This window comes from Mizuhopecten yessoensis, unplaced genomic scaffold (assembly GCF_002113885.1).
Source record: "Mizuhopecten yessoensis strain PY_sf001 unplaced genomic scaffold, ASM211388v2 scaffold923, whole genome shotgun sequence".
Classification (NCBI taxonomy): Eukaryota; Metazoa; Mollusca; class Bivalvia; order Pectinida; family Pectinidae; genus Mizuhopecten; species Mizuhopecten yessoensis.
The window spans coordinates 767,055-787,100 of record NW_018403789.1 but is presented as its reverse complement, the minus strand read 5'-3'; the positions used below and the strand labels follow the sequence as shown (position 1 = coordinate 787,100).

The window sequence follows — 20,046 nt, the reverse complement described above, 5'->3', positions numbered from 1 at the left end:
ATGTCATTTGTATGTATAATACAGATACATGTACATTTGTATGTAAAATACAGATACATGTACATTTGTATGTATAATACAGATACATCTTATTTGTATGTATAATACAGAAACAGGTCAATTGTATGTATAATACAGATACATGTCATTTGTATGTATAATACAGATACATGTCATGTGTATGTATAATACAGATACATGTCATTTGTATGTATAATACAGAAACAGGTCATTTGTATGTATAATACAGATATATGTCATTGGTATGTATAATACAGATACATGTCATTTGTATGTATAATACAGATTCATGTCATTTGTATGTATAATACAGATACATCTTATTTGTATGTATAATATAGAAACATGTCATTTGTATGTATAATACAGATACAGGTACATTTGTATGTATAATACAGATACATGTCATGTGTATGTATAATACAGATACATGTCATTTGTATGTATAATATAGATCCCTGTCATTTGTATGTATAATACAGATACATGTCTTTTGTATGTATAGTACAGATACATGCCATGTGTATGTATAATACAGATACATGTACATTTGTATGTATAATACAGATACATGTACATTTGTATGTATAATAAAGATACATGTCATGTGTATGTATAATACAGATACATGTCATTTGTATGTATAATATAGATGCCTGTCATTTGTATGTATAATACAGATACATGTCATTTTGTATTACATGTCATTTGTATGTATAATACAGATATATGTCATTGGTATGTATAATACAGATACATGTCATTTGTATGTATAATATAGATGCCTGTCATTTGTATGTATAATACAGATACATGGCATTTGTATGTATAATATAGATACCTGTCATTTGTATGTATAATACAGATACATGTACATTTGTATGTATAATACAGATACATGTCATGTGTATGTATAGTACAGATATATGTCATTTGTATGTATAATACAGATACATGTACATTTGTATGTATAATACAGATACATGTACATTTGTATGTATAATAAAGATACATGTCATGTGTATGTATAATACAGATACATGTCATTTGTATGTATAATATAGATCCCTGTCATTTGTATGTATAATACAGATACATGGCATTTGTATGTATAATATAGATACCTGTCATTTTTATGTATAATACAGATACATGTCATTTTGTATTACATGTCATTTGTATGTATAATACAGATATATGTTATTTGTATGTATAATACAGATATATGTCATTTGTATGTATAATACAGATACATGGCATTTGTATGTATAATATAGATACCTGTCATTTGTATGTATAATACAGATACATGGCATTTGTATGTATAATATAGATACCTGTCATTTGTATGTATAATACAGATACATGTCATGTGTATGTATAGTACAGATATATGTCATTTGTATGTATAATACAGATACATGTCATTTGTATGTATAATATAGATACCTGTCATTTGTATGTATAATACAGATACATGTCATTTTGTATGTATAATACAGAAACATTTCATTTGTATGTATAATACAGAAACATGTCATTTCAGCATGCAACTTACATGAGCATCCAGTCTTGCTGTGTTAGAATCAACATCATATCTGTTAACAGAAAAGAAATAATGATCATAGGTTGTAAATATATACCCTACTTGGTCTGTCATTTAATATTGTTACACCTCAAGTGAATTTCTAGCTATTTGATTGGTTGGGAGAAAATTAAACAAAAATCTCTGGCACACTCCGAAAATACACTGGTTTTAAGGGCGCGGGTTATATTGCCATGAGACAGTGAAAAATATCACATGCGCGAAAAATGTGCGTTCACCGCTTCGTTTCCCCAACGTGATGGTCACAAGAACGTTTGACGGCAACAGCCAATTTTATGAAGCGCCGATGCGATAGCGATTGTCAACAGCAGACTATCAACAAACAAGATGTCATTATCGAGGTTTGCTGCCGTTCCTGAGCTACAAAGACTTTTGGTGTAACAAAATACATATGACATTCATTAGCATCACAGGTGACAGTGAATATTGTCAACCCTCAAAAACCAATTGTGACAATGGTTTTCTCGGGTTGACAATATTCACTGTCACCTGCTAATGAATGTCATATTTATATAATATTATAGGCACGCTACAAATGAAAACCTACCTGATCTTATAACTTGGCTGTGATCTCCTATGTTGCAACTTACCAATATGAATGTGTCAAGTTATACTTATAGGCCAAACAAAATATTACTTGTGTTTCCGATGATACAAAATATTACTAGTGTTTCCGATATCATCCTTAGTAAGAACAGGGTAGGTAGGCATTTATTTTTCTATTTTGAAAAATAATTCTACTTTGCTTAGAGCATGAGTGTTGACTTTAAGAGTGCTTATCACTAAATGCCAATAAAAACCTGAGGATAGGCACAACAATCTATGGTAGGTAGCGTTAGAGGAAACACAAGATTTTCATCATTTTGCCTTATTAGACAGAGGTGAGTTATCCTTTTTAGCATGCAGGTTTATATTACCAGACTAGTCTCTTTATTGCCTGACTAGAATCACAATTGTGAAGATTAAAACTGAACTTTTTGTAAATGTATTTTCATTGAAATAACATTGATTGAACACCATTCAAAAACATTGGGCAATAGTTTCATGGCCAGCTGATTGTTGTTTGAAAGAAAATTCAAATTTCACAAACAAAAGTGGCACATGTACCATAATACATGTACTTATAATGACCAATATTTTTATTTAAATGTCCAATATAAAGTTTAATGTTACAATATGTATTTATAAATAAAGTAAATATGTTTATATATTCAGTAAAAGATCGTGAGTCGAGAAAAAAGCTTCTATGTAATGTAGGTAAAATATATGTAGGACACTTACATTTCAAATTTTAACTTTTGAGATTCTTCAAAGAAGTACTGCATCGTGAATTTCTTCACGAAGTCTGGGTCCAGTGTATCCTTGATCATCTCAGTCCGTCCGACCTGAAATCAAAATCCCAAAATAATGAAATCTGACATGCATGTAAAATCCTAATTTCTGTTAACTTTTTCTAAATAAAAGGGAGGAAAAATTCTAAATAGGTTTAACTAAAGTATGGACAAAATACAAACTATTTTAACGGCTGGTCTTTATTATCAATACTTTCAGTAGCCATATGGGATACCATAAGCCTTGACCTAGAGAATTGAAACAGTTCATTTAAGATTGTACATGTGCATCCAAAATGTTAGTTACTAATGTGTATATTTTAGTGGTTATCATATTTTAGTGCTTTTTCATTTTAAATATGGCCCCAAATTATGATTAGGCTAAATGAAGTTTCTTTATAATATTTTCTATTTCGTATATTGTGGTGGCACCAACATAAATTCATCAACATGCTTATCTGATGATATTTGATAAATTATAAGATTAATTCATTTACGGTAGTTAAGTATGCATCACAATGCTTGCCTTTACCAAGATACTTTTCTACACTGTATAGCTACCATTTTTTTTCTGATACAGGGCGTTATACATGAAATGTATACATCATGTAAAATAGATATTGGTTTTCAACTTTTCCTTATTTGTAGAGAACAAAATGTATGAATTCATGTTTAGCAAATACATATATCACCACTGCACAGAATTTGTTCTATTTTTTTTCTAGATTAGTATATTACTCAACACCATGTATTATTACAATGAATGTATTCTCCTTCAATCCTGATCCTGTTCCAAATTTAAATGCATCATTTTTTTTTCAAGTTACAATATATCAATCATGTTAGCACAAAAATAATACTATTATCTAAAATGAATTGAAGAACTCACCTCATAATACGAGCCGGTTTTCATATCTTTTGAAGAAAGGACACACATCGGATCAGACTTAGAAAACACATCAGCATCTTTCAGTCCCCTGTAACAATGCATAATAATACACAATAACTTACAGATAATAATAATAATAATTTGAGGTTCTTATATACCGCTTCATCACAACCTAGTTCTTAATAGGTCGTCTCAAAGCGGTTCACAAATTATTATCCATGGTTATAGGGTCTTTGCAACCAGCCAATATCTTTCTCAACTCCCTGGGGAGCATACAGCCAGTACTGCCAATTCGGCGCTCAGCATTCAATAATTCCAGCACTGCCCAACCACATACTCATTTACAGCTGAGTAGACTGGAATAAGCAGAGTAAAGTATCTTGTTTAATGATACAATGCAGTGCTGTGACGTGACTCGAACCTGCAACCCTTTGGTCACGAGCCCGGCGTCCTACCACTAGACTACCGTGCCTAAGATGGTGATAAGGGGTTAAAATTTGCCATAACACAAGTTAAAATTAAATACCGTTGAATAGGAGGACTCTGTGGTTCTGTTGTATTGAAATTTTGATACAAACTTTTCTAAAGGTAATATAAGACAGATTTCAAAAAATAATATTTATGTTAATTTGACTAACCATTTAAATATGTTAGAAAATGCCCTTTGAATAGCTATAGGTAACAGGTTGTTTTGCCCTAAATCCTGTTCGTGCTAAGGGTTGTTTTGCCCTAAATCCTGTTCGCTCTAGGTTATTTTGCCCTAAAAATATTTTGTTAATTTATATGCTAATATAATAATTAATATTAAAAAAAAAAAAAAAAAAAAAAAATTCAAGATGTTTTTTCAATACAGTGACAATAATAATGGATCAGTAATTCATTCAGATCATATGATTACCTTTTTGTCACCAATCATCTTTCATATCACCACTCCTGCCATACAAATTATGCAAAAAGAAATTTGTATCACTAAAGACTGCTGGATAGGTATTATTTCATTTAATATCACACTGTATTGCTATAAGGAAGAAGGAAGGATAAAAGGAAAGAAAAAGAAGCTGGTAAGAAAACAAAAAAGAGAAAGAAGAAAAGAGAAAGACAGATATCAGAACAAGCATGTCAGGGAAGGAAGTCAAAATAAAGCTAGATATTAATTAAAGTTAAGTAACAGAATTGTTATTGAATAATTAAGATATCAGCCTGAATCATGTCAGGTTTTAAGCAAAATCAACTAATTTCATCCATTTCTTCCATTCATTTAGAAAAAATTTTAGACAAGGATCACTTTTACCACATGAAATATATTTTTGAACCACATAGTTTTCTTTTATTACATTAGCTAGAGCCATAACAGAGAGAGTACCATGTATAGTTCTGGTTCTGTAGATATAGGATTTGATTAGAAGAAGAACTTCATTATCAATGCGATTGTAAATGCCTGTGTTATTTACCAAACCAAATAACAATGTTTCTTTATTAATAGGTAATGTAATTGTTAGTGCAATTTTAACAACCTTTCAAAACTTGCCAGAAAATTCGGAACCTCATCACATTCCCAGAACATATGCACGATTGTCTCCCTTTCTCTATTACAGAAATTACAATTAGGATTGTTTGATAAGCCGATTTTATGTGCATAAGAGTAAGTTGTTAGAATATAGTGGTTAATTTAACCTTAAATTGTATAGCCAACGGAGTTTAGAATTTTGAGTTGATCGAAAAGGAAAACTGTAAAAAAAAATCCATTTCTCTTCATTTTAGTCAAAGATATTCCCCAATTTTTGCTGACCAGTTATGTTAATATTATTTCTCACAAGTAAACGGTAGAATTCCTGCAACCCTTTTTTTTTCTTTAGGATTAGCTCAAGATAAAGTGGAATAATCGGAAACGTCAATGTTCTACTTGGAGATGTAAAAGGCCTCAAGTATTTCTTAATACTTTGGATAACTCCATAATATTGTAAATAATTTGTTATTGTACCAAACACAGTACAGAATTCATTAAAATTATAAAAGGAAAAAGTTCTGTTGTCTTTTATTAAGTCATTCCTGCATCAAACCATTTTTTGTAGAAAATTGGTTGGTTATTAACAACAATGTTTTAAGTATCAACTCCGCATCATCATTAATATTTCTAACAAGTTCTTCTTTAACTCTAAGGTTATACCAAGCCTGAAATACATCTTCCCAGAAAATATTTTTACATTTAGTTTTTGCTACGTGTAGATAATCGTTCCCACATTTAGATAAAAGCTGAACGTCTACATTTTTTTTCAGAATTCCTAGCCATTTACCAAGTGAGCTAAAGATTCTCCTGATCCACCCTAGCTTAAGAGCTTCTATATATTTCTTAACATGAACCATTTTTTGACCTCCTTCAATGTAAGTTTGTACAATTACCTCTCTCTTAACTTTATCTGTCTTACTATTCCATAAGAAGTTGAAAAGGACTGAGTTAAGTTTTTTTATAAAAACATCATCAGGATTGGGTAATGCAATAAAAAGATGATTGAACTGTGAGATAAGTAAAGATTTTATTATACTAATTCTCCCTAAAGGAGTAAGAGATCTACGGCTTCAACACTTGATAAGAGATTTGAGTTTAACAAGTTTTTTATCGTAGTTCAGTTTAGCTATTTTAAAAAGGTCTACATGGAATTCTAATCCTAAAAGATTGAAATGTTCCACCATCCAGTTTAAGTTCAGTTCAGGTAAAAGAACATCCTCGCTATATTTTTTACTCCCTATCCATACAATCTGTGTTTTATCAAAGTTGATTTTAAGACCTGAAAGTTGTTTATATACATTTAGTTCCTTAATTGATTCCCTGAGAGAGCATTCTGTCCCATCTAAGATAAGGGAAGTATCATCTGCATATTGCGAAAGAAGGATTGGACAATTATCAATATTTATGCCTTTTATACTTCTGTTATTTCTAATTCCAATAGCTAAAATTTCTGCACAGAGTATAAATATATATGGTGCGATTGGGTCCCCTTGATGACAACCGCGTTTAATCTCGAAAAAAATAGACAAATACCACCCCCCTGATTTATAGCAGAACTGGCTTTTATGTGTAAAACTTTTATCCATTTCCTCATACCATTTCGAAATTTAAAAAACCTGAGAACTTCATCAATAAATTTCCAAGAAACAGAATCGAAAGCTTTTTCAAAATCAATCATTAATAGCATGCAAGGGATATTAATTTCTTCAGTATATTGCATAATGTCATAAATGAGTCTGGTATTTTCGCCTATGTATCTTCCTGATAAAAATCCTGTCTGATCAAGGTTGATTAATTTTCCCAAAAATGGTTTTATTCTATTAGCTATAGATCCTGAGGCTAATTTATACACAGTATTTAAGAGAGAAATGGGTCTCCAGTTCTTAATAAAGTGTCTGGGTTTGTCACCCTTAGGCAAACATGTAATTATACCTTGCCTCTGTGTAACAGATAATTGATTGATCATAAATCCATAATTGATAGCCCTAACAACAAAGTTCCCCAAATCTTTCCAAAAACAATTAAAAAATTCTTTCGTGAACCCATCAGACCCCGGACTTTTATTATTCTTCATACTTTTTAGAGTGGCGGAGGCCTCTTTAAGAGTAATAACTCCTTCAAGACTAACTGAATCAACATCACTTAATTTTGGAACATGACAATTCTTCAACAATTCTTCTAAACTTGTATCAACCACTTCATTATCTACATTATATAACTGCTCATAAAACGACTTTACTTCCCTTAAAATATCATCTTGTTCTGTTACCATTTTTCCATTATCAAGCTGTAATTTTGGAATAATTTTAGAAGTAAAATTTCTATTCTCTAAATTGAAAAAATAGTTTGAAGGTTTTTCTCCTTCTTCAATCCACTTTGCCTTTGAGCGAATTATACTTCCCTTAATCTTATGTAGTCTTATATCTTCCAATTCCTTTTTATTAAGTTCGTCTATGTTTACATTACTTTGATCTTCAAGAGATCTTATTGCTTTCTTAACACAGTCTTCCTTTAAGTTCTGTTGGGTTTTTTATAAGAAGAATACGAAATGGTTTTTTCCCTTAATTCCATCAATAGAGTTTCTTAAAATAATTGGTCATTGATAACAAATTCTATATCACCATTTCGAGATTTTTTTACATAATCAGGTTGGTATACAGGGAGGCAGTGTTGCAGTTTAATGTTTGTAATTGTATTATTGATAAGATTAAAATAATCCTGGTCATGTAATAAGGAATTGTTGAATTTCCATAGCCCCTTACCTTTTTTGAAATCAGTTAATTTTAAGGTCATTTTCAGAAAAGAATGATCAGATCTATAATCAGGCTCTATGCTTGTTTCAGAAGTACTATGTAAGAGGCTTCCAGATACTAAAAAAATCTAAGCGAGCCTGTTTCACAGGGTTGCTCCGCCTCCATGTATACCTTCTGGATTCAGAATGTTGCTCTCTAAAGACATCAATCAAATCAAAAATTTCCATAATTTCTAGTACTTTTTCCCTGGACTTAGGATTGTTTATCTTTTTGTATGTTTTATCATAATCCAACTCAGGCTTAAGGATTAGATTGAAATCCCCACATATTATACACTTTTCAGACTTAAAATCAACTAATGTATCTTCTATGAGATTGAAAAAAGTAGGGTCGTCAATATTTGGACCATAAATATTTATAACTGTTATAATTGTACCTTCAATTTCCATATTTAATGTTAAAAAATTCCCAGACCTATCTTTTTTCTCATTCAACACCTTGACTTCAAAATTGTTATTTAACAGAATGGCAACTCCCCTAGCATTTGACCTAAAAGAGTTAAAAAAGCAAGAGTAGCCCCATTCATTTCTTATAAATTCTTCCTTTTCCTCTGTGAAATGGATGTCTTGGAGACAGTAAATGTTATAATGTTTACTTCTTAAATAAGCAAATACATCTTTGCATTTAAATTTGTCCCCTAGACCCTGACAATTGGCTGATAGAAATTTAACCCCTTCACCTATTTCTAGAAATCTTCCTAGCTATATATTGCCCTTCCATTAATGCTTGTCTACAAAAATACAGAGAAAGGAGAAAGAAGGAGAGATTAATATTTAAATATATCAACTAAACTTAATGATAACTTTTTATATTGTTGTTAGATATATTTCATGTAGAAAAATATGCAACTGTGTGAGTGCGGAGTCAGCTTTTCACAGCTGCCGTCTGTCACATTCGCTTAAAAACAACATAAACACATTTCTTTTGATAAAATTTATTTCTAATTTAATGGAAGACTAAGAAGACTTAATTTGTGACTTAAAACTACTAAAATTGAAAGAAAATACCAAACAATGTTTCGCCCTCAAATGTTTGTATTGTTAGAGCGAAATATTTTAGTCCTGTTTAGTTGTATATGGCAAAGACAGTCTAATCTCAAGCTTGTCTATATAGGTCTCCTTTAGTCCTTAGACTTGTAGATTTTTATGTGGTCGACTGGGTCTGCACATACAATATTAATGTATATAGCAACAACTGCATGAAATTCTTCGGACAACACCATTGTTTCCGATACGTAAAATAAAAAAGCATTTATAATCATTTTAAACATTTCAAAGGTTTTTTGATCATTTTAACATTTCAGCAGAATATATACTTATCACTTAAAAATATATATTTCATTTATTTATATTAAAACCTTGGGCAAACTGGATTTAGGGCGAAACGACGAGGATCCAAATTCAAAAAAAGGCATGAAATGTGGACTTTCCTTTGGTCATCGTTTAACATAAACAATTATATTCATTGAATTAAGAATGAATAGTTTTCTTCAACTAATGGGTGTGCCCATGCAACAAAATACAGGACAACCTATTTCCTTACTTTGCTATTTAGTATATGTTTATTGTATCTTAGACAGTTTGGGTTGCAGTTCACACAGCTTAGCAATGTCTAATATCTAAATATGTAACATGACATGTTGGGAATTGATGTTTCCGTTCTGTGTACTGAATACACACTCTGACTCTCAGACTCACACTCCCGACCCATGCTCACCTGCATGATACAGTTATTTCTACTTGCGATGCTGGAACTACTGCCGTTCCCGCTTGGAAATTTCCTTGGGCAGCTGGATACGCCGCCATCACAGTTTTTGCCGGTGTAAAACAGTCGTAGGCAAACGATGAATCTTATCTCAACACTTCAGCTCCGCTTCTGTAAACAAGTTTTGATGTTTGATCAACTTCCTGTTTATGGTACAAGTTTATCGTCCAGTCTTGTCTGCTCAGCGACTTTCGACGGTTATCGATTAGTTGCGCCTAACATACGCGGGACTGTTGAAAAGTTTGTTAGATAACAATACTTTTTGATTCACACCGCGGCCATCTTTAATCGAAAACGATATTAATCAAGTAATAAAAATAACATTTTTCCGAACCGTTTCATGACAAATTAATAATTTCATATTTGATATATTCAAAAATTAATTTTAATTTCTAAAAGATTAAATAGATGTAATACAAGTTAAAAGTTTGCCGCGTTAATAACAAATGTTGCAAACGAATTGGACACAAGTTTTGTCAACTTATAATATTGAAGTCCTCTTCGACAAAGATTGCCGATCGAAAATAAAATTTGACACAGCTAACTTAAGTTTTATTGCATAGTATAATTAGTTTTCATCTATATTGTAAGCCATGTGAGAGTTCAATTTCTACGTTGTGATAAAAGTGTGCCTTCTTGTATGGAAAGCCGTTATTTGGTACCAGAAATTAAGAGTTCGATACGTTGATATCAAGTACAAGGATGGTATTTATTCAGTTACATACAATTTTCATATTCGTATACAAAATACATTTACATAATCCCGTCACCAAAGCATATCATGAAAAATCCCGGTTAGACGATTTACAGGAACGGGCAGGAACGGGCAGGAACGGGCTGCAATCTATTAATTATTATATACATTAATGAATATATATATATTAGATACATTTAAGTATCATTATCGGGTATAAGATATATTTGATAAAAGGATTGCAATTACATGATGGGGGCGATATTACTTATGATACCTACATTTATAGTATCATATATAAGATATATTTGATAAAAGAATTGCAAGGAATTAAGAGTATTGAATTGATATGGATCGGGCAGGAACGGGCGACGATTTACAGGAACGGACAGAAACGGGCGACGATTTACAGGAACGGACAGAAACGGGGGAGGATCGGACTTATTTATATATATTTATTGTATATATTTAATTATCTTTTTCGGGTATAAGGTATATTTGATAAAAGATTTGCAATTACATGATCGGAGCATAATCGGACTGAAATATATATATATATATTTATGTCGTCATTACTTACGATACCTATATTGATATTATTATATAATTTTTATCGGGTATAAGATATATTTGATAAAAAGATTGCATCGAAATAAGAGTATTGTATTGATATGGATCGGGCAGGAACGGGCGACGATTTACAGGAACGGACAGAAACGGGGGAGGATCGGACTTATTTATATATATTTATTGTATATTTTTAATTATCCTTTTATCATGCAATTACATGATCGGGGCAGAATCGGACTGAATTATATAAATACATTTATGTCAATATTACTTATGATACCTACATTTCTAGTATCATGTTTTTTTTTTATCGGGTATAAGATATATTTGATAAAAGAATTGCAATTACAGGAACGGGGCAGGATCGGACTAAATTATATATATTTATAAATTGCCAGGCCGAGGTTCCAATATATGTCTCTGGTTTATTCTATCAAAAAAGGTTGTTCAAAGAATTATATATTACATATATAATAAATATGTATCTGGGTTATTTTCTCATTTATATATATGACATTGTTATTGGGATGTCATAACACATGAAACATTGGAAATGACATTATGATAACCAAATTTTAATAACTTCATAACTTATACTCAACTCTTAATAAATAGCATGAATATATTTTGAGTGAATGAATTGGTGTTAATGTGTAGATTACCATCCAATCACGTCTACGATCTTAAAAAAATAATCATTAAGATTATATTAATCCTTTGTTCTTGTACTTATTGATGTGCAGACGGTTAACAGTTCAATCAAATGAAACTTCTAAGTATCTTTCAAAGAAAATACGCAATTTTCCAACTCAAAAAAGTGACATCAGTCTGAAAATTAAATATTATTCTATATGTAAATACAGGGATGTGTAGTCCACGTGTTTTACGTAAATAAATATTGAAGTCCATATGTTGGATTGTTTGGCCACATAGGCCTTATCTGTTATAGAAAAACAATGCTGTATATTAATTGTATATGTATCGTAGAAAGAAAAACGGTGAAACGCTTTAAGTTTCAATTTTCAAAGGCCGGTGTGGTCAAAACCGATTATCTAATTCCGTAATAGTAGACAATAGACTTCTTGTTCTAACAAAAACGTACATTGATGACTCTGTCAGCAAATTTCTTAGCCATCAATCACCTTGCGACACAAGCCAATCATCGTTACAGGTAAGTACCCCACCTTATCAGTGACCCCGCCCTCCTGTGAACACATATGTTCTAGTTCTTTATTAACTTTAAGTCTTGCGACTTATCAGTGTAAACATATATTAAACAGGATATTTACATATGTACAAAAAGCCACATTGGTCACAGGAGAATGAACAATACACACATACAAACTGTCATATATCTGATCGGCGCTTATTTGCGATACTTTCCAAGATAACATAATTCTTTAATATTCTGTGTATTAACTAATTGAACAAGCTTATATACACTAGGGTTATTTCTATAGTAACATTTTAAATACTTCCGTCGTAAATCTGTATATCTTGTGCAAACTAAAACAAAATAACACTCGTCTTCTATGTCATTAAGATTACACTTTGTAATAACATAAGCTAAATGGTTAATTTGTTGGCTTTTGAATATTGGCGTCGCGTGCCGAGTGAACAATTTAGATTGGTTAATTACACATATATGATTATCTTGTCTGATGAAGCTGAGAAAATGAATTCACCAGCTAAACTCAAAACTGTAAAACGTCAAGAACAGATTATTCAATGGTATATCACCGGACAGCAACGCAGACGTTTTTCCACAATAAAACGTTTCAAATTTGTATTCTCTGGTCTTATATGAACGTGCATCAAAATAGAACACATTTCCTTTGAACATTTCCTATGTGTCTGGTAAGCTCTGTCTCGTCAGAGACGTCTCGTGTGCCAATCAACTTCGCTTTCAATATCAGGCGGGATTTGGTCTGTACAAGTGGTTGGGAATCGTTGAGATTCTTTTTTCGTTCAACATATTTCATTTTAATTAAAACATATTGTATTGCTTCTAAATTCAAACAAGAGGATTGGGCACAAGTTATTACAACTTATTAAAGCCCTCTCCTCAACAATTGTACTACAACAATGTGATAGCGACAATAGACATATATGTACATTTTATACCATATAGTACAAGGTAGTGGTCACAAATTGTTAAAACTTTTCAAAACCTTCTCCCGTAAAAGTAAAACGTTGCTCATCGCAGTCAGTTGCACAATTTTTAGTATCTTTATCACTAAACCAATTTATTAAATTAACTTCTGAGAAAAAGCTGTTATAACATTGTAATCCACCTAAATAAACAATACCTGGGACTTACATACATGTTGATATAATGTTTTATAATTAAAATTAGATATTGTACACGGAATTGGATAAAGTCCGTGGTTATGCATTCATATAACTTGATGTTTTTCAAGACTTAAATTTGATTAAATAAATTCGACGAGTATTTAGTATGAGTAGATTTACTTTTCACAAGCATGTATCTTTAGTATATATTGGAACAAATCTATATTTATACATATTATAAACATGTATATCGATAGTTGTTATAACTATGTACGTAAATACGTTTATAACATTCATTGCATAATAAAATTATTTAAACATCTGTTCTAATTTAGTTGACTAAGTAATTTTTGGGAAAATCCTCTATTCTATTCAAAATTTATCTCCGTTTTCGTCGTCATTGCATAACCAATATATATATATATACCTGTAGCTGTGATTTAGATTCGGTACCAGTATACACCTCATTAGTGTACCTTCAGGAACTTGGATTGTTAAGTGCCCGGGGGCACAGACCCGGGATATTTGCCCGAGTCCAGAATGGAGCCGTACTCCAGATAACAGATTTCTGTTATTTCCTAATTAGTGTCACAAACTCATGGTTATTAAAAGTGTATGTATACAGTATCTCTGGGAGTCGAATCAAGTTTGAACACGGAATTAGACAACAAGTTTTCATGTCATTTAGTATTTAGCTTTCGGATGATCAAATACGTATATATTACGTAATATGTAATATATACGTCTCTGAATTGATGTAATGTAATTCCTTTTATTTATCTATTTAATTTTTGAATTGATTAATGACAACCTACTCGTCTATCCTTCATAAGATTGGTCAGAGAACTATATCTGGAAAAATATCTAGCTTGTCCAAAACAGACTATCTGTGAGTTAATCAAGTAATTGAAAGGACTTCGAATCATATACAATCCATATACTTTTTGAATTTCATAGTATTTGAGTATCTAATTTAACTGAAGGTTCTTCTCCAGCATTGTTATATAATTGATACTGTTATGTTTAACAAAATTGAATAACTAACATTTTTGAAAAGTAATTTCAAATTTTCTAAATATTTCCTGTTAAATTTATACATGTGATCTTAATAACACCATTTTGTGACATGAATAGAATTAATATAGTGAGACTGATTATTATATTTCTAACTGCTTGAGTCGCATGTATATGTTTATATGAAAAAACGAATACGTTTTAGGAAAGAGATGTTTAATTTTATGATTTTAGATTTCATTTCAGATAGATTATGAGATACTCTACCGGTGTATGATTGCATGCAACTCAACTCTAATAATTTAATAGTGAATGTCTCATTTTATAGTGTCGATAATATGTTTCAAGGTGTGTTTATTTTAGTGTTGATCAATGCAATGAATTGATACAGAAATAGATAAATATCTCGTCTCCCCGTTATGTCTGTACAGATTAACCACAAAGTTAAAAGAAAGAGAGAATGAAGGAATGAAGGAAACACAGAGTCCGATCCTGCCCCGATCCATATCAATAAGCAATACTCTTATTTCGTTGCAATTTTTTTTTTCAAATATATCTTATACCCTATAAAAAATATATAATAATATCAATATAGGTATCATAAGTAATGACGACATATATATATATATATATTTCAGTCCGATTATGCTCCGATCATGTAATTGCAATTCTTTTATCAAATATACCTTATACCCGAAAAGGATAATTAAATATATACAACAAATATATATAAATAAGTCCGATCCTCCCCCGTTTCTGTCCGTTCCTGTAAATCGTCGCCCGTTTCTGTCCGTTCCTGTAAATCGTCGCCCGTTCCTGCCCGATCCATATCAATACAATACTCTTATTTCGATGCAATCTTTTTATCAAATATATCTTATACCCGATAAAAATTATATAATAATATCAATATAGGTATCGTAAGTAATGACGACATATATATATATATATATATTTCAGTCCGATTATGCTCCGATCATGTAATTGCAATTCTTTTATCAAATATACCTTATACCCGAAAAGGATAATTAAATATATACAACAAATATATATAAATAAGTCCGATCCTCCCCCGTTTCTGTCCGTTCCTGTAAATCGTCGCCCGTTTCTGTCCGTTCCTGTAAATCGTCGCCCGTTCCTGCCCGATCCATATCAATACAATACTCTTATTTCGATGCAATCTTTTTATCAAATATATCTTATACCCGATAAAAATTATATAATAATATCAATATAGGTATCGTAAGTAATGACGACATATATATATATATATATATTTCAGTCCGATTATGCTCCGATCATGTAATTGCAATTCTTTTATCAAATATACCTTATACCCGAAAAGGATAATTAAATATATACAACAAATATATATAAATAAGTCCGATCCTCCCCCGTTTCTGTCCGTTCCTGTAAATCGTCGCCCGTTTCTGTCCGTTCCTGTAAATCGTCGCCCGTTCCTGCCCGATCCATATCAATACAATACTCTTATTTCGATGCAATCTTTTTATCAAATATATCTTATACCCGATAAAAATTATATAATAATATCAATATAGGTATCGTAAGTAATGACGACATAAATATATATATATATATTTCAGTCCGATTATGCTCCGATCATGTAATTGCAATTCTTTTATCAAATATACCTTATACCCGAAAAAGATAATTAAATATATACAATAAATATATATAAATAAGTCCGATCCTCCCCCGTTTCTGTCCGTTCCTGTAAATCGTCGCCCGTTTCTGTCCGTTCCTGTAAATCGTCGCCCGTTCCTGCCCGATCCATATCAATACAATACTCTTATTTCGATGCAATCTTTTTATCAAATATATCTTATACCCGATAAAAATTATATAATAATATCAATATAGGTATCGTAAGTAATGACGACATATATATATATATATATATTTCAGTCCGATTATGCTCCGATCATGTAATTGCAATTCTTTTATCAAATATACCTTATACCCGAAAAGGATAATTAAATATATACAATAAATATATATAAATAAGTCCGATCCTCCCCCGTTTCTGTCCGTTCCTGTAAATCGTCGCCCGTTTCTGTCCGTTCCTGTAAATCGTCGCCCGTTCCTGCCCGATCCATATCAATACAATACTCTTATTTCGATGCAATCTTTTTATCAAATATATCTTATACCCGATAAAAATTATATAATAATATCAATATAGGTATCGTAAGTAATGACGACATATATATATATATATATATATTTCAGTCCGATTATGCTCCGATCATGTAATTGCAATTCTTTTATCAAATATACCTTATACCCGAAAAAGATAATTAAATATATACAATAAATATATATAAATAAGTCCGATCCTCCCCCGTTTCTGTCCGTTCCTGTAAATCGTCGCCCGTTTCTGTCCGTTCCTGTAAATCGTCGCCCGTTCCTGCCCGATCCATATCAATACAATACTCTTAATTCCTTGCAATTCTTTTATCAAATATATCTTATACCCGATAAAAAAATATATGATACTATAAATGTAGGTATCATAAGTAATATCGTCATAAATGTATATATATAATTTAGTCCGATTCTGCCCCGATCATGTAATTGCAATCCTTTTATCAAATAGATCTTATACCCGATAATGATACTTAAATGTATCTAATATATATATTCATTGATGTATATAATTATTAATAGATTGCTGCCCGTTCCTGCCCGTTTCTGTCCGTTTTGCCCGTTCCTGCCCGTTTCTGCCCATTTCTGCCCGTTCCTGCCCGTTCCTGTAAATCGTCGAACCCGATTTATCGAGGCCTTAAACACAATTACTTTCTTGTGACTACGCATTACGTGGCTCACACAAGTTATCGAAATATATTCAAATACTCCCTAAATTAGTATTTGTGACTTATTTTCCTCCGAGCCCGACTTCACGGTTCACCGAAGGTTATAAATATGAATTGGAAATATATTAATACTACATTAAACTAGATAGAGTGTCATTTAAGGTCCTATACAAAAATTGCCCTACTTTTCACGAGAGTTCGCTTGGTACACTCAGGATCTCTACCAGCTCGACTGATTCAAAACAGACCGCGATCGAGCGTTCGATCCCCGGCGGAAGCACACTATTCTCTTTCCTGTTACATATGGTGTCCGTGGCCCTCTCTGTGGTGACAGGGAGTTAGAACCTGGGTTGTGGTGTTCGAGGGCGAACACATTTAAAAAGGGGGGAGAAGTGTGGCATGTATTTATTAATTTAACTATAGGCATTATTATTCTTACTGTAATATCTATATATGTAAGTTAGAATAATATCGATTTGGATAAATGATCTCTTTTCCGTCATCGATCATTTTGATGAGTACATTATTTGATGTTAATTTTAATATCTTAAGTATATACAGATTTCATTGTATTTCAGTTGTTACCAAGCTAGTCAACTACAGTATATTGACGACTCTTACCGATATTTCATCTTTAGACCCTTGACCCATTGTTGGGGTAGGTAGGTATATAGATAATGTACTTCGTGTAAAATTCATTAAGTATTGAATAAATGTAATGTATTTTGGTATCTGTATAATGAAATGTATCTTTCATTATAAAGTAAATGTTAACTTATGTTTCAAGCTTTCGAGTAATTTAGATAAATGTAAAGCATATGTATTGTCCATATATGTTGTAACACTTTTTAACTAGAATGTAATTAGTTTGTATTGATTCCCTGTAGGGTCTTGAATGTCTTAAATATGCTAAAAGGAAATGAAATAAATGTTCATGAAGAACGAAACCGTCTTTGTTACATATGCATTTCTTTCTTATGGACAAAATCAGTACGAATTACACATGTGGCGGAGACAGCCTGTCTGGTGTTTCACAGTTTTAACTACATGGTTTTTACAGAAATACATACAAAATATATAACTCCAACCATTAGGTAATGTCCATAATGTGTATAGTATATCAAGTGTGACAGTAATTTTTTAAAGTAATTATGTCATGGGTTGTATGGTATAGTGGTGTATGGTGCTGTCATGTATGTAACATTGTCCATGTGTTCAGATGTCAACATTACCATGTGCTTCTGTGTATGTTTACCTGTCCTGTGACCTGTGACCTATGTAAAGTACCTGTTGGTCATGTGACTGCCACCTCAACTGTATCCCTCACCTGCATGCTTTCTACCTCTGTGTGCAAGAAACTGGCAGCCATGCTGGGAGTAACATGTTGATACCAGGATTTAGAAGAGAACCAGGTATGAATTGGGGTGTTGCATATGTTTTATAATAAGGAAATATTGTCCCATGGTTGTTTCAAAGAAGCTCCCTATTTTTAATAACTTTATATCTAAAAATAAGCTTTATTGAGCCAATTACTTCTCCCTGCCATATTTAGCATCGGTCAACCTGTATAATGAATATTGGGAAAGTATTGGCTATGTTAGAGACCATTCTATTTTAAGTAGTAAACTTAAATACCAATTAAACATTATGTTAACTAGCTATAGCCGTCTAAATGATTATTATGACCCCATAATAAAGGACCACTTATATTTTGGTCCAGGTGTGAAATGGAATTCTAGTAAACCTGTGTAGTGACCTGTGTAGTGAACAAGCACGGAGCTCGCCCCTGTCGGAATGATAGAGTAAGTTCACGTTTAATTAATGTAATGTAATTAATAATAAAATGTGTTTCAGATATTGTATATTATTGATAGTATTTAATTAGTCAATTAAATAGGCCATAGAGCCACATAGTTTTACAAGTAATGCCACTATAATAATTGAATATGTGACGCAGCTAAATTATATAGTATTAATTACCGTATAATTACAGACAATAAATATAATGAGTTTGATAGGTTTTATACTTTATAAATACATTGTATGGTGTATACTGTAATATTTCAGTGAAACATTGAGTCAGTCTCTTATACGTGTGTTATTGTGTCATTGTAGGGTGTTTTCTACGTTACGTCTTGTTTGTGCTACGGTTGCTGTTGTTTTAAATAAATGGTGGAAACAAAGCCCGTCGTAGTCTGTGATGATTCCCCAGATGGGAGATAAACCCCACCCCCACCACACACATATGGAGAAATGACAGTCACTTTGCTATTTTGCATAATCCGCCATCTTGGATAAAATGGCGGCCATTTGGCCCATCGGGATAACATTATGGGCTTTGAGTTTTTGCGTTTATCGGCTGGATAGTAATCTGGATATTATTTGCTGGGATGTCAAATTTCCCTTCACACCGTATAAATATGGGTTACAAGTTAATTAGCGCGATCCATTAAAAACTCGAGGTTCCTGGAGTGAACTTTTGAAGCGAGGGCGCCTATTTGTTCTATGCAATCGAATACTGGAAAACGACCAAATAGACATTTTCTGCACTTTCGATCGAATTTTTTGATGCTGTCTCCATGATCTAGATAAGTTGCCGATATTTGCTCGGTAACTTCCGGTTTAGAAAAACACAGTTTATGGGGTGTTTTAAGAATATTTGCAATATCCGAGGTTCCTGGAGCATTTGAAAAGTGGATTTTCTTAAATTT

The 20,046-nt window shown here is 31.9% G+C and overlaps 1 protein-coding gene across 1 annotated transcript in view; it reads right to left on the bottom strand.

The window, feature by feature from the left end:
• LOC110455529 (copine-8-like) overlaps positions 1-10,066 on the bottom strand; it is a 39,530-nt gene extending 29,464 nt beyond the window's left edge. Inside the window, exons 1-4 of the mRNA XM_021505714.1 lie at positions 9,884-10,066; positions 3,848-3,935; positions 2,909-3,012; positions 1,580-1,619 (exon numbers count right to left, since the gene is read on the bottom strand). Of these exons, the coding sequence (XP_021361389.1) occupies positions 1,580-1,619; positions 2,909-3,012; positions 3,848-3,935; positions 9,884-9,972 (321 nt within the window). The 5' untranslated portion in view covers positions 9,973-10,066. The remainder of the gene's footprint in view (positions 1-1,579; positions 1,620-2,908; positions 3,013-3,847; positions 3,936-9,883) is intronic.
• Positions 10,067-20,046: the final 9,980 nt, after the last annotated feature.